The 15,012-nt window shown below is 44.1% G+C and overlaps 1 protein-coding gene across 3 annotated transcripts in view; it reads right to left on the reverse strand.

Moving 5' to 3' along the window:
* GAS7 (growth arrest specific 7) overlaps positions 1–15,012 on the reverse strand; it is a 1,527,668-nt gene that overhangs the window by 252,400 nt on the left and 1,260,256 nt on the right. For all 3 annotated transcript variants that reach the window (XM_069654478.1, XM_069654479.1, XM_069654480.1), the window contains one exon: positions 3,644–3,759. In XM_069654478.1, coding sequence (XP_069510579.1) covers positions 3,644–3,759 — 116 coding nt within the window. The remainder of the gene's footprint in view (positions 1–3,643; positions 3,760–15,012) is intronic.

Raw genomic sequence — 15,012 nt, forward strand, 5'->3', positions numbered from 1 at the left:
AAGTGATAGAACATGACCTTTCACCCCTTTAATGAGTCTAGCAATTATTGTATAGAATTCCAGAAAGACAAGTTATTTTGTATTCCTATTCTTTCTTATTTAGGGTCACTGCTCAAAGTGTTACACTTGTGGAACCCCCTTTTTTTAAGTGGCCTCAGAATAAATTCCACCCACCCCACAAACAAAGGCCACAACTCAGGAGCTTCAATGTAAAAAAAAATGCTACCCCCAAATGACGTCACTGGTGATATATATAGATAAACAGTTTAACAGTTCCCTAGCTGCCTATTTTCACCTTTGTCACATACATCTCTGCCACCCCAGGGTAGACCAGAACCCTCAACCTTTCTGTTCATATTGTATTTATTTTAATGTGTGATCCTACCGAGTTGGGATGGTGGGTGGATGCTTCAGGGGATTTGTATGCCTTGGAGGTGGCGCTAGTCCTACTTTTTTGTTTGTGGTCTGTCTTTTATTTTCACAATCTGGTAACCCTATGGTACGATGTGTCTCAATGCAGGCTTGTTAGCTGGTTCCAAAGTCAAATTCTGTGCCCGCACAATACGGGGTGAATATGCACCCCCCTCTGCATATTGCAGGTGGATTGCAGATTGTGACTAGCCGAGTGAGACTGTGTGCGCCTGCTTGGCACCAACAGCCATCATGTTTACACATATATTAGTGATGGGTTTGCGCCTGTCACTAATGTATTAATCGATAATGTTAATGCACAATAGAGTGCTGGGTTAACACGCTGCTGATCTCAGGACCCCAGCCACATTTACAATGATGGCCTTACTGCAGTGGTCGAAGTGGGCGGGAGCAGTGCCCCTATACTTTTTTTATTTAAGTTTTACTGTTGCTATACTTTTATTTTAAAAAGAAACCATTCTGGAATGGTTTCATTTTAAAATACGTGTAGGAAGCAGTTGAAGCTTGCACTGCACTGTAAGTTACTTTAAACAGCAGGTGCATTTGTTGGGGTTTGTATTGTGCGTCAGAGGGGGCGTTGCGATGGGTTTGTTGGGAGTGGGGCAGGCCAGCAGGAAACAGTTCCACTACTTCTTTTCATACACTTCGACCACTGCCTTACTGATCCCATTTCTGTAAATGTATTCTTCCTTCTGTGCTCCATTTTGGAGCTTGGGAGGGAAACGCATGAATGTTTCTATTCTTGACAGGGGAATGATGTCCGGGTCAGTTAAGATCCCTGACAGAATTCCATTGTTTACTTTGCAATTTACTAATGAAAAGGGGTGACCGTCTCATAGGAAACAGGTGCAGAACTTCAGAGAATTGGGTGCCATCTAGTGACCATGCCCGCCCAGCACTCCAAACACTGGTGCACACGACGCCAAACCCGAGACACAACCTCGCCTTAGTTCGTATGCCATGACTAGACATGCCCTCGGCCACCCGTCCAGGCATGCCCCTGCTCTCAGAACTAGAGATACATGTCTGAATGAAACTGGGTGTCAATCACTATCATACAAACCTAGCTGCAGACCCGTGGCACCACCTCATTGCCAGAGCACAATAACTCCTTCGACATTCAATGCGAGTGTACCCACTCCGGATTAATCTGGCCCATTTGGGATCCGACACGTAAAATTACCATCTCAAGCTCCCCCTCCCTCACCCCAGGCAACTACGTCGGGTCCAGCTCCCTGTTAACCCATATCAAGCCATACACTCCGGGACTTCCAGAGAGTCAGCAATTTAGGCCCCAGAGCAGCTGTGATTCAGTCGGGTCATATCATGCCACCTATCACGCACTCAAGATGGTATTTGATCAAATGAAGCAACCCTGGCCTATCGAGGAATAAAGCCCGAACTACTGCTCCGGAGGAAAATTAGCGACTTGCCTGGTTTAATCTCCTGAGACCCATGCAATAACCACAAACATGTCAAGAACTACCCTGCCCTCCGCCAAACTAGGACTTGGAAAATGGGCCCGTAGACCCCTAAACAGAGACAAGCCAAGTCATCCTTGCTGGGATTCGAACGTGTTAAGTCCTCACATCTTTACTTTACTTTACTTTAATAAATGTATATAGGACGGCCACTGACCCAGAGGCTTAAGGGCGCTAGGCATCAAGGACAGAATATAAACACTCAGGGCCATACAGAATATAAACACTCAGGGGCCATGCAGAGACAGAATATAAACACTAGGGGGCCATGCAGAGACAGAATATAAACACTCGGGGGCTATGCAGAGACAGAATATAAACACTCAGGGGCCATGCAGAGACAGAATATAAACACTCGGGGGCCATGCAGAGACATAATATAAACACTTGGGCCATGCAGAGACAGAATATAAACACTCGGGGGCCATGCAGAGACAGAATATAAACACTCAGGCCCTGCAGAGACAGAATATAAACACTCGGGGGCCATGCAGAGACAGAATATAAACACTCGGGCCATGCAGAGACAGAATATAAACACTCAGGGGCCATGCAGAGACAGAATATAAACACTCAGGGGCCATGCAGAGACAGAACATAAACGGAATTAACAACTGGGGAGGTGTTTAATTAAACAGTAGGGTTTTTAATCTCCTTCTGAAGACCATGGTAGAGGTCCCTTTTCTCAGGTTGTGGGGCAGACCGTTCCAGGATGCTGGTGCTACTGCATAAAAAGCTCCAGTTTTCACCTGTGAAAGCCTACAAGCTGGACCATCTGTCCTTTGTCAAAGGGTAACGCTAAACCCATGAGCTATCCAACCGATGGTTGCAGCAGTTCAGTTTTATTATTTGTAACTAGATAATGGCGTTCAGTCATTGGGGGTCAAAGTTGGGGATCTGTGGACAGCACAGTAGATCACATCTCCAGAGGTGCAATAGGAGACATATTGGAACCAACCTAAAACGTGCACCTTAATTGTGTATTATTTAAGGCACCATGCAGAGTGAATTAAAAACCTAAAGATGTCACAGTAACGGAAGGAACGGGTGGAAGCCTACTAGATCAATGCAGCAATAAATATAGATCACCCCAAGCTCGAGTCTGCATCTATATGTGAAAGATGTTCTGAGAACCAGGGGTCATGATTTGAAACTGTTGAGGGCTGTAAAGCACCGTAAAACAATATGCTTCCAGGTGAAGGGTCACAAATACATAAAGCCACCACATACCAAACCTGATCCAAGGCTCAAAAGGGGTAGCTCTATGCCCTGGGGAGGTGGGTGGCACTAAAAAAAAGAAATGTAAAGACAGAACACACAGAGTCTGTGTTGTAAGAGTAGGCAGCTAAATGGGTGGGATACCTGGAGGCTGATAATGCCTGTCTGCCATCATATAGCTTGCTCTCAGTAATTGTCTGGAATGGTTTCAAACTGTTCTTCAATATTATGGAACTGAACAAGCTGTGCCCAAAAGCATTGGTTTAAACAAAAGCAGATGGAATTGCATTGTAAAATATCTCCAGAGCAGGAACCAATAGGAAAAGGTCTACCAAAATAAACGCTTAGAATGCAGAAAAGCGAAGATAAGCGAGAGGGGCGATCTATACACATACATCATCTTCATTTCACCCAAGCTAAGTGGGTTACTTCCCCGAGGAAAGGCCGGAATTAGCATTCCGCAACATGCATCCCGCTAATACCCAAATATCAATCAGGCGGGCGCGCATTACCTCTCTCGGATAAATTCAGCCATTTCCTTCTGCATTTGCTTGCCCTTGAGTTGTTTTTGAAGAAGATCTTCGAATCCAGATACTGAACTGTTACCTTGCGGATCCTTCTTATCTGCCTGTGGAAGGAAGGAAGGAAGGAAGGAAGAAATTGACTTATCTGCCCTATAAAGCAAATTAAGTGTGTTGCAAAAAAAATCCCCGAGTGGGGTTCACATACATACACTGCCAGGCCTAGAAAGGTAGGTGTTCAGTCTTAGAAGTAACATGTGTCTCTGTGCTCTTACCCCCTCGCATGCAGAATCTATTGCAATTCCCACTACACTGCTGTGTATTCCTAGAGCACGGGCCTGCAGTAGCGGTGCCATGTTATTTTGCACAAACAGTTGCAATGGGGCAAACACTGCACCCGCACAAAGTCTATGTAATACAAGTTGTGAACATGTAGATTTGTATTTATGTTTGAATCATGTGTGTTTTTTATATATGTGAAATTGTGCAGAGCTCCGATACATTTGTGTCTGGTTCGCGCTATAGAAGAATTTTAAATAAATAAAGGCACACAAGACCTTCATTAGGCCTTCCGTTGGGTAATGGCCCTTCACCCCCCCCAACCCTCTTAGTCTCACCCCCACATGACAATATGGAGTCCCACTCGCACAATAAAAAAAACAAAAAAACATATATACATATGTATATGATTTACGCGATTTCGAATACAGTTTAAGGGTTTAAACTGTGCCTGTTGCTAATTACCCTACTTTGACCCCCCCCACCACCAGTGTGCACAGATTTGTATGGTTTATCAGACTCTCCTTTGTCTCTAGGGCTGCTCGGCAAGATCTTGGGAGGGAGGGCAACCAGAGACTGGGTATGTTGGGGGGAGGAGTCACCCTGGCATGAAATGAACCAGCTTACTTCAATGCATTAACCATTTCATTAAGGAAGCCCCCACAACAAATATTTTAGTAATCCACCATGAGCAGGGGGTTCTTAGCTACAGGAAATGAAAACGCACAATTATAGCCTAACACAGCTGATGGAATGAGCAGACTTGATCTGGTCAGAAATCGTGCCACAGAAGTGTGGCAAGATCCATCCGGTTACATGTCTTTATACCAAAATATTTTATAAAGAATGAACATATATTGAATATTTTATTACAAAATATTTTATAGAGAATGCATTTTTTTAAATCTTTTTTTGGGGGGGGGGCACAAACCCCTGTTTCCCAACCCTAAAAACCCACCCCAACCGTTTCCCCAAAATATTTAACCCTTTACCCCACCCCTAAATGCATTCTCTATAAAAATGTTATAAAATATTCAATATATATTCATTTTTTATAAAATGTTCGACATAAAGACTGCATACCAATCCATCCCATCTATTTAACTTTCACGAAGGCGCCTTAATGCAGCGATGGCGAAGTTCATGAAATCTAGGGCCCTGAGCTTCGTTAGTCAAGCAATAATTAAATAATAGCGTCATCTTGTCAGCTCTATTTAGAACCAACAACAGAGAGGCTTTGTCAAGATCGGGCTGCAGTTAGGACATAAGTGAACATTGAAGGTGCGACATTGTGTGGAGCAGGAGCTACTCCGAGGTTTGGCAGTGTTTTAGGCCAATTCCAAACAAATAGACTGATCATTAAGGAAAATGCAAGATGACCAAAACGGCCCAACATCCTGCAGTCATAATATGGCCTGTACAGTGGGCTGCAGGGTAAATGCGATGGCACTCAAAACCACAGGGGTGCATTTTGGAGCAACTGATAGGCAGAAGAGCTGCCTCGCTATCGATTACGACTGTTAGTCCTGGGGCCTGGAAGACCCCTGAAGGAACAAAAGATAAGTGGCCTTTGACTCGGAAGTGAATTGCCCAAGAAAGCCGGATGTGAAGTCCTTCACCCGGAAGCAATTAACCTCAGTGGCATAATCATCTTCTTATAAAGAATCCAGCACTAATCAACTCACTTTGTTTCTACTCGCGGCCTGTTTTATCCCATGTTAAACCAGATGAATGTTGTAAATAACCAGAAATTGTAATAAAGCTGTGTTTTTGAAGCATAGAGTTCTACCCATGTGTTAAAACTAAGCCTCCGAAACATAAGGCACTCCCTGCTTAAGATCAAGGGCAAATATAACATACTAGAAGAGGTTTAACAGGATTGTTGGCTGTGATGTAAATGTGTGCCACAGCATGACCAGCCCTAGAAATTGGGTCAATGGCACTCTACTTACTGCCCACCACACAGTGTTTTAAATTGCCAATACAAGGCACTCACCTTTTCTGTAAGAATCTGTGCTGCTTTCAGTGTGTTTCCTTACTTGCCACAGAGAGTGCAAGGAGCCTCAGCAATGACCATTTCACACTTCAACTACTGCAGAAGCCTCTTCTTGGGTAGTCCTACACACCTAGCTCATGAGCTACAGGAAACCCAAAACATGGCTGCCAGGCTGGTCTTTGGCTTACAAGAACGCAACCACATGACTCAAGCCCTCATCACCTTGAGCTGGCTCCCTGTAACTGCACACATTGCATATAAAATGATCTGATTCCTACATAAAGCCTATTGAAGCCCTGACCTGAACAATCCGACTGTGCAAACAAAATAGTACTGCCCTCTGTGACGATCTTTCAGATGGCATCACTTCTCCCCAGGGCAGAACCCCTTATCATGAGGCTAGGGAAGTGAGGCCCCTAACCAATAGTCCTTCCCCATGGGAGGATCTCATGGGGAGGGGCTCCTCTACTGGGGATAAAGACGCAATTGGGTGGCACGATCCCTGTGAAATCCCACCATATAGACTGATGATAATGCCCAAATCTTATCCACGTAAGATCACCTCCGAAAATAGGTGCTATTGTGAAACATCAAACCCATCTGATGACAGAAGTACAGAGACGAAGAAGCGCTCAAAAATGCTACAATAAAGCGGGGTGAAAACTAGATCAGCTGCTGTCAATTGGAAGGACGTTATGCTGGGTCCTGTACGGTTTATTGAGAAGACATCCTTAACACAAGGAGTCCCTCTCCACTCAAGGTGTGACACAACAAACTGTTTAACAGATTATTTTATTCAGCCCTACACACATCATACCCCTTGGACCCCTCCCGATCGCCTCCCCGAGCTAGCAATGAGCCAAGAACCAGGCCGGTGTACAATAAATATATTAGTATTTATTTAAATTACAAGTGATAGAAATGTGCACAAAAAATTCAATCAACACAATCAGTGGCACAACACACTAAACTTTGCTCAACATAAATAAATAACAAAAGTGAGTCGAAACAAACACAAATCCCAATTCTTTACTTTCTACAAATTTCAATTCAAGAAATAATTAACTCTAGTCAGTGGACACATTTATAGATGTAGTGCTGTGCAATTTCGATTTTCATGCGCGCTTAAAAAGCTAGCAGTAGGGTTTCAAGATTGGTACAAATACAAATGGCAGTCCTGATTTCACCCAGACTTCTGGTTTCAAATAATCACAGGGTGATTTAGTGGTTTGTTTTTCAGACACCCCTTAATTTGGTCTGTGTTGGGGAAGCTGGACAGATAAATTGGAATTATTTGGGGAATTTGGGATTTCAGACCCCCCTCCACTGAAAGGCCTGTGTTAGGGGAAAGTTGGACAAAAAGATTAGACTGATTTAAGAAAAAAGACACCCTTCTTACTAAAAGAAGTCAGTGTCAATAGGGCCAAAAGGATTAGACAATTATAGGCTATAGTTTTCAGCGCACACTGGGAAGTGAGCTTTAATTTCAGATTTTAACAGAAATCACCCTGTAGTGTTCAAGCAAATGGGGAAGTCATTACATTCATCTTTTTAGTTAAGTAGGCTAAGGATGTACACTGTTTTGACCCCGCCCCCTGCATACCTCTACAAAGGGAAAGGATTTAAGGCAAACAGACTCCCCACCTTTGGGTTTCCCAGGGCTCAGTTCTACTTACATAGAAAGCCTCTGTTTTAAGTTCAGGAAAGTCAGCTGCATTTCAGGACACTCTGGAAAGATAGGGCAGGGGTCAGGTCCTTTCACTTAAGGATGTCCTCCCACTCTCCACCATAGGACCCAGTCAGCTTCTACTCCTTCCTAGAAATAGGCCGCTCCACCCAGATGCACTCTCAGCAATCTCCTCTGGTGTTTCCTTGCAGTGGTCAAATGGTAAGTTGCAGCAGCACTCTTTTGATGGTAAATGTCAGCAGTTCTATCCCTTCCTCCAAGTTTAGTCCCCCTTATATAGCAGTGATAACCCCACCAATTTTACAATCTTGGGGGAGTACCCTGCAAGAGGTCACACAAAATAGGATTGGACAGTTACCCTTCTCTCTTCTCCCAGTAAGGATTGGGCTAGGGGTCTGGAGCAAGCATGTGGCAGCTTAATTTACAAGCCCCATTTGTTCTCATATCAAACTTTTGTAAAAATGTGGTTAGGTGGCAAAACTTCATAATTTTACTAGCAACTGCCATAATATATATAAATATGTTCCTTTTCTTAATCATGAGGAATTAAATAAGATGACAGCCAGGTCTGCACCATTTTGTATGGCCATGTGGCAATTTTCTGCCATTTCCATAAAAATCATAACAGTTATGAATATGTAATTTGTTACCCATATTCCTAATTGTATGCTCCACCTGTTCACCAACTTTCACATTTGGTACATTTTCAGATCAGCCCAAAACTGAGCAATTACAGTTACCTAACCCGTAGATGCATGAATTTTATATCTTCAAATTTGCCTGGAAATTAACTAAAAAATGGTACATACATGAAGAAGGTCCAACTTATGCTTGCTGAGAAAAAGGCCTGAATGATAATAGTCCTTTTAAATTAATAGTAAATCTTGTGGGACAAATGACAACTCTCCTGCCTTCAGGCCACCTGGTCTCACTGGGCTTGCCTGTAACCAGAGTGTTTTGCTTTATCAGTCTCTTTGAAGTGGGTTACCAGTTTGAAGTTTGAGTTTCGGGCTCCCTAAATTGAATTCACGGCTCCTCCCTTCGCACCTACTGTCTACATTGTGGTCAAGCCAGGCAAAATGCTCCTGCAGAGACAGCCAGTCAAAAGGACTTGGCTTTCCACACCTTACAGAGCAAAACACATTTTATTGTAGTTGGAAACACTAGGATGCCAGCCTCCCAGTGTTAAAGTTCCTTGTGACATGTGTCAAACAGCCAGCAGAAGAGTTTGCTTATGGCCTACAGAACTTTTCCCATGGAAAACAAAGTGGATTTTCAAATGTCACTGGTATTTTGTATGGAAAATATAATATACATAACTTTTTGTCAACATGCACCATGTCTTTTTCCCTGACATGTTCCCCGTTAGCAGTTGTACAATTTTCACATTTAAACTGCAACTACACATGCTTAGCCATTTTTATGTTTAAAAATCCAGTTTTTCATGTGAAATGGAATGTTGATGTTTTTTTGCTTTGTGAATTAAAATGCTGCTTTAACTTGGTTAATGACAGGTAGGCCTTTTTCACATGGCCCTTCAGTTTTCATTTGCCATCACACACTTAAAGCAGTTTTTGTGTCAGTTTTGAAAAATACTGCTTTTCACGTGAAAGGGACTTCAGTTTGGGAACTTTGAATGCACTCCACAGGCCATCCCGCTATTTAAACTGAACAGCAAAGATGGACTGTTTTTCGTCATTCTCTGACCCATCCAGCAATGGCTTGTGCAGTTCTGGCAAGCTGAAAACTGTGATACGACCAGAGGGAGAACCAGGCAACCGCGAAGGCCACATTGAAGCCTGGAGAGTTGATGCAGGGCTTGGGGAGACGGCAGCGAGGCTCGTCTCAGAGGCTAAGAAGAAAAATAGAAGAATGCCCAAGAAGCATATTGCAAGTCGGTTGCAAACCAGTTTGATAGTCTTGCAGAGGCTGAGAGTTGGTGGCAAGACCTGCAGTGGATGGACAATTCAGTCCAACAACATTACCGAGACTGCCTACCGCACCACACAGCAGAGCCACGTAGGTGACTAAGGAGAGAGCAACTGATTGTGGAGGAGGCGTAACCTGTCACAGCATGACCACGGGGTCTGACAGCTATGTTGAGTTGGTCCACACTAATTCAAGGCTGAGAGAAAGCAACACACGTAGCTCTACAAAAGGAATAACAAAGAAGGAAGAGAAAACCTGCGAGCCCTGGTGAAACTGCTCAAGATTTCCCCGGGAGAAGGTAAAGGGAACACGTACAAGTCCGGGAGAGGGCCACGAAGTTACAAGAATGTAAAGGAAGAAAGAAAGCCATAGACCATTTTGTGATACAGTTCCCAGGCCAGTTCCAAAAAAAGTGTTGTGCTGGAGACTCTAGATGGGCTCCGGGAACATCTTCAACATCCCGGTGGGGGCGGATAAAGCACTATACAAAACTTTAAGATCATGAAACCTCCCTAAGGGAGCTTCAATCCTTATTGAAAACTGTAAAAGGCATTGGGAACCAGCTGGGAGAATGGAGTCATATTCCTAGCCCCACAAGAACGTTATACATCTGCTTATTTTACATTGGTTAATGGAGAACCCAGAATATTTTGTTGAACAACCTGAGAGGTTTGGACGCTTTATATCCAGGAGACAGGATGTTATTGTAGTGACAGCGATGGAGTTGGAGCCTTTGTGACCAGGATGGTGCCTTTTTGTTTCGACTCACAAAGACTTCCTGACTAGCAGCTGAGTTTCTCTAGTTTAGGTACGGAAACCCTCCCTTAGAGTTACGTCTAGATAGGTTTTATTTAATAAAAAAAGTCTACAGCAACCAGTATGGCACCACTTGTGTCAGTCATTTCATTCCTTGTCACCACATCTCCTAGAAACATCAGATGATCCTCAACTTTCAAAAAACCTTCCTCGGCTATTGAGCGCAGAAGAAAATCATCTCCACCTTTCAGGAGAAAGCAGAAGACTCATCTCTTGAAAGATATTCTTAACTCCTACCTCCTGATGGGACTGCTCCCAACACTGCTGATCAGAAGACATTCTTCTCTGCAATAATAACCCAAAGGACCTTTCAGGCACCCACTTTGTTTCTTTTCTCTATGAGTCACCCTTGTTGAATTTGAATTGTAGCTTGTATGATCAGCTCTTTGCAAACACGAATTGCATGGTTCTGTATCCTTTTTTCACTTTTCTCGAGAAGCTGCATTTGTTTCCGTGCTTAACACATCACTGATAAACGCATACAACCGTGGGCCCGACCACGGGGACAGCAAGTTCCTCTTACTATCTGTTATGCCTCCACCTTCACTTCATTCCGCACTTCCCTTAAATCTATCCTTCTCCATTATTCGTCCTGAAACCCCTTCCCCTTCTGCTTTCCCCTCCTCACTCTTTTCCCCTGACTTTCTCCCCCCTTCCATCCATCCCCTTTCCCCCTCCTTCTCCTCTCCTCCACTCCCCCCATCAAGTCCCATCTCCCTCTCCTTCCCATCCCCTTCAGTTAATTGCTCTTCTCACTGTTTTATTGTTTGATTGATTCATATTGTAATTGCTTCTGTTATTTCGTTTATGTTTCAGGTATTATGTTGTTCCACTGTACAGCACTTTGGCATACGGCGCTTTATAAATCAATAAATACAAATACAAGTACAAAAAGAATGTTAAGTTACCATTTCTTGGCCGGGTTCACTGAGTAAATGAGAACTGCCTAATACGATGGTGCACAGGGGTCGGTCATCCTTTAAGGTGCACAGATCAAGTAGAATAGGCAAGTCTTCAATGCCAGTATGCCATGCTGTTACTGCAGCCAGTCACATGTGCAGAGTATTTGTGGTACGTGTATTTATTTTTAGATACACGCAAAGCAACGCCATTCTCCAGTGACGAGCAATGTCATGGGTTATGTCATGGGTTTTGCAGGGAATGCCTGCAGTAACTCGGTCCACTTCACACGAACCAGGGACACTAGATGCACTCGTGTGTGCATACCTGCATTCCTGCAGCCTGTGCAAAGCTCTTAACTTGTCTCGACTATTCGGCTAGAATGCAACGGCTACACTTAAGAACGTTGCTTCTGCTTCAATGTTCCAGTGAAAATGCAACGACACAAATGAATGCTTAACAAGATGAGATGACCAAATTAAGCATCTTCTGTTTGTTTGGGAGATGGTGCTTGCCAGTGGCATTGTAGGGGCTTTGGAACGACTGGTCGAGGCTTCCTACTGATTTGCTAGCTTTTGTATTTAAAGAGGTATTCCGCATGCCTGACAAACAACAACGCTAGTCAAATGGAGGCAGAGGTACACGTCTAATCCATCGCCTTTGACGGCCGTGTTAGTGGTTCAGCTCCAGCTGTTCTCTCTGTAAACACTGAAGTGCGCCAAGCTGCCAGGCATAACGGCTCGCTTGGCACTGAGCCGAGTCAAGGAAGACGACAGGCTGGCAGTAGAAATGGGCTTTTCATGTTTGATTTTGTCTCGTGTGGGTGACGCGAAACGCACACTCTGAAGGAAGCGAAGCCATTGCTCCAGGAGATAAGCAATGGGCAATGGAGGCATTGCTATTTTGGTTAGTACGGCACACATCCATGTCTCTCCGCAGCACAAACAATGCAAATCAGTCGTATTGCTGCATTGAAATGAAGCAGTATTGTAGTTTGGGTTTTCTTTTCCTGATGTCATGGGGCTAGAATGCGACAGCAAATCCCTCCGAGCGCAAGCCTGTGTTGCAGTGTCTTGTCGCATAGCACCCTTTCTGAAAGGGTGAGGGCAGCATGCTATATATGGGCACTATGCTAGAACCTTGACAGTGCTTGCTCTGACAACAGAGAACCTTGTGATGCTCCAATATGGGATGTAATGTTTAGAAGTTGCCCATCCACAACTAGTACCACATCCAGCCCTTCATAGACCTCCTCTGCATCATACAAATCATCATGTATTGCTCCTACACTACCACTCCTAAAAGGACACCACTTGGCTAAATGCCGCTTTCTTCCGCACAGTCTTCACTCCTCATACACAGCTGTACACTTCCTGTCTATTGCCAACTGTTCAGTGCTGCCAGATCTGTAACAACTCATGATTGGGCGAGTGCTCCCTCAGTACACGGTCACTTCTCTTCCGGTTGCTTGGGTGCCCACTTCTCCTTCCTTTATCCCTCCAGTCAACATCTTTATCTCTGGCACTGTCTCTCGTATGCAAGGGCTTACATTGTGTGGGGCAGAGACCAAGGTGAACATGATGTAAGATTGAAGGAGGTCTTGAGAAGGTTGGAAGATGCCAGGTTAACGTTGACTCTAGAGAAATGTAAATTTGGTAAATCGGAGGTAGACTATTTAGAGTACAGTTTCTCCAAGGAGGGAGTGCGTCCCAAATTGACTACGGTTAAGGCCATTGTAGAAATGACATCACCTAACAACAATGTGGAGGTTTCCTCGTTTTTTGCATATGATAGAGTACTAGGCCAAAATCGTCCAGGGGTTGGCCAGTAAAACAGTGAACATTAGGATGCTCACCAGGAGGGAGTTAGATTTGAGCGGAATGATCTGTGTGATGAGGAGTTTGTGAAGGAGGACACTACGTGTGTGCTGGTGTGACAAGGGTCCAGAGAGGGAGCCCGCACAATAGTGTACATGGATGCTTCGGAACATGGCTGTTGCCAGCCAAGAGGACAGGTCAGGTTTGCATATGATAGCGTATGCCTCCAGGGCTTCGAGGATGTGAAGAGCCGCAATTTGGTCATTGAGCATGAGGCTTTGGCAGTGTTGTGTGCCATTACCAAATGTATGGTGTATCTGTATGGTAGGGCATTAGTGGTTCAGACTGACCACAAACCTTTGGTGTCAATTTTCAATAAAAAAAGGTTTGGATGGAGCGTCCAGGCGTATTTCCAAGTGGATTACCAGACTACAGAGAGTGGACTTTGTAGTGGAGCATGCACATGGAAAAGATTGTATTGTATAATGATTTATAAAGCACAAGACCATGGCCCTGGGGTATCTGGGCACTGCTGCACATAAGAACTGCTAAATAAAAGGAGCACGATCCCCTACCCAGATTTAAACAAAAAGAAATTTAAAGCTCATATCAGACAGCTCACGAAGGTGAGAAAGAAGGGCGCGCCACATCTTTGGAGCCAGGCTGAAAAGGAACGGCCACCCTTGCCCTATGTTGCCCTATGAAATCTAGGAACAGTAAACAAGATCTGAGAACCAGAACCCAGGACTCTTAATGGAGAGTACGGACATAGTTTCTGTTTGAGGAAAGGAGGCCCAGAGTGCTGAGCCGCTCGGTGAACAATGCAAATAATTTTAAACTCCATGTGCTACTTGACTAGAAACCAGTGCAGCTGATGGAGCAGAGGTAAAGTATGTGTGTCTCTTGGGGCATTAAGTCCAAGATGAGCTGCAGATTTCTGCAGTGTCTGGCAACAGTGCAATAAGAACCCTGGATGTCCTAAGTAGATGCCATTACAATAGTTGAGTGACCCCATAATGGAAGCTGAGACCACTCGAGAGCGAAGATGCAAATCAATAAAAGGTACACTTTTCTTAGGAGCTTGCAAAACCCTGCACTACATATCAAAGTGCTCTGTGCCTCTCCTAAACCGGACAACTGTAATTTGATGCCCAGGCTTTTTATTGATATACAGGCCTTTGGACAGTGGCACAAAGAATTTGGCCAAACGTCGGAATTCCACAACCAGCGTGGAAGCCAATCATGAAGAGCTCCGCCTTTTCTCCGTTTAACCTCAGCCAGTTTCTTGACATTCAATTGATAACGACCAGGCATGATCTTAATTTGCCAGGGGGTTTGGATTCAGGAAAATTGAGGCAGAAAAACAGTTTGGTGTCATCAGCATAGGGATAGAGCTAGGTATTAACCTAAATGTTATAAAAACATTTGACCTTTTACTTTTGGACCAAATTCTTTTGATCGTTTTCTTGGTCGAAATTCGGTGACATTTAATTAATATATATATCTATACACGGGTGGGGTAAGGCAATGGGGGATTGCAGGGGTCTCCCCCTGCATTTTCGACTAAAAAATCAGCAAAATAAATTGGGTCAAATGTGAAAAGGTCAAATATTTTCGACCAAGTAGACCTAAACCATAGGACCATACACCGTGGGACAGGATCAGGTCCGCAAGAGGTCGAACATAAATGTTAAAAAGAATGGCCAGTAGCGAAGGCCCTTGGGGGACGCTGCATGTAACACGTGTGGGTTTTGACTTAAATGGAAACAAGGACATTGTTTGGGTGTGATCTGACAGATAAGAGCGGAACAATGCAAGACTGAGTCTGGTGATACTGATTGCCTCCATCTGTCCAAGAAGAACGGCATGATCAATTGTATGGAAGGCCGCAGAGAGGTCAAGTAAAATAAGCAATTCGATCTCACCATGGTCCCAA

The sequence above is a fragment of the Ambystoma mexicanum genome, chromosome 3q (assembly GCF_040938575.1).
Source record: "Ambystoma mexicanum isolate Mex_15411 chromosome 3q, UKY_AmexF1_1, whole genome shotgun sequence".
NCBI classification, from domain to species: domain Eukaryota; kingdom Metazoa; phylum Chordata; class Amphibia; order Caudata; family Ambystomatidae; genus Ambystoma; species Ambystoma mexicanum.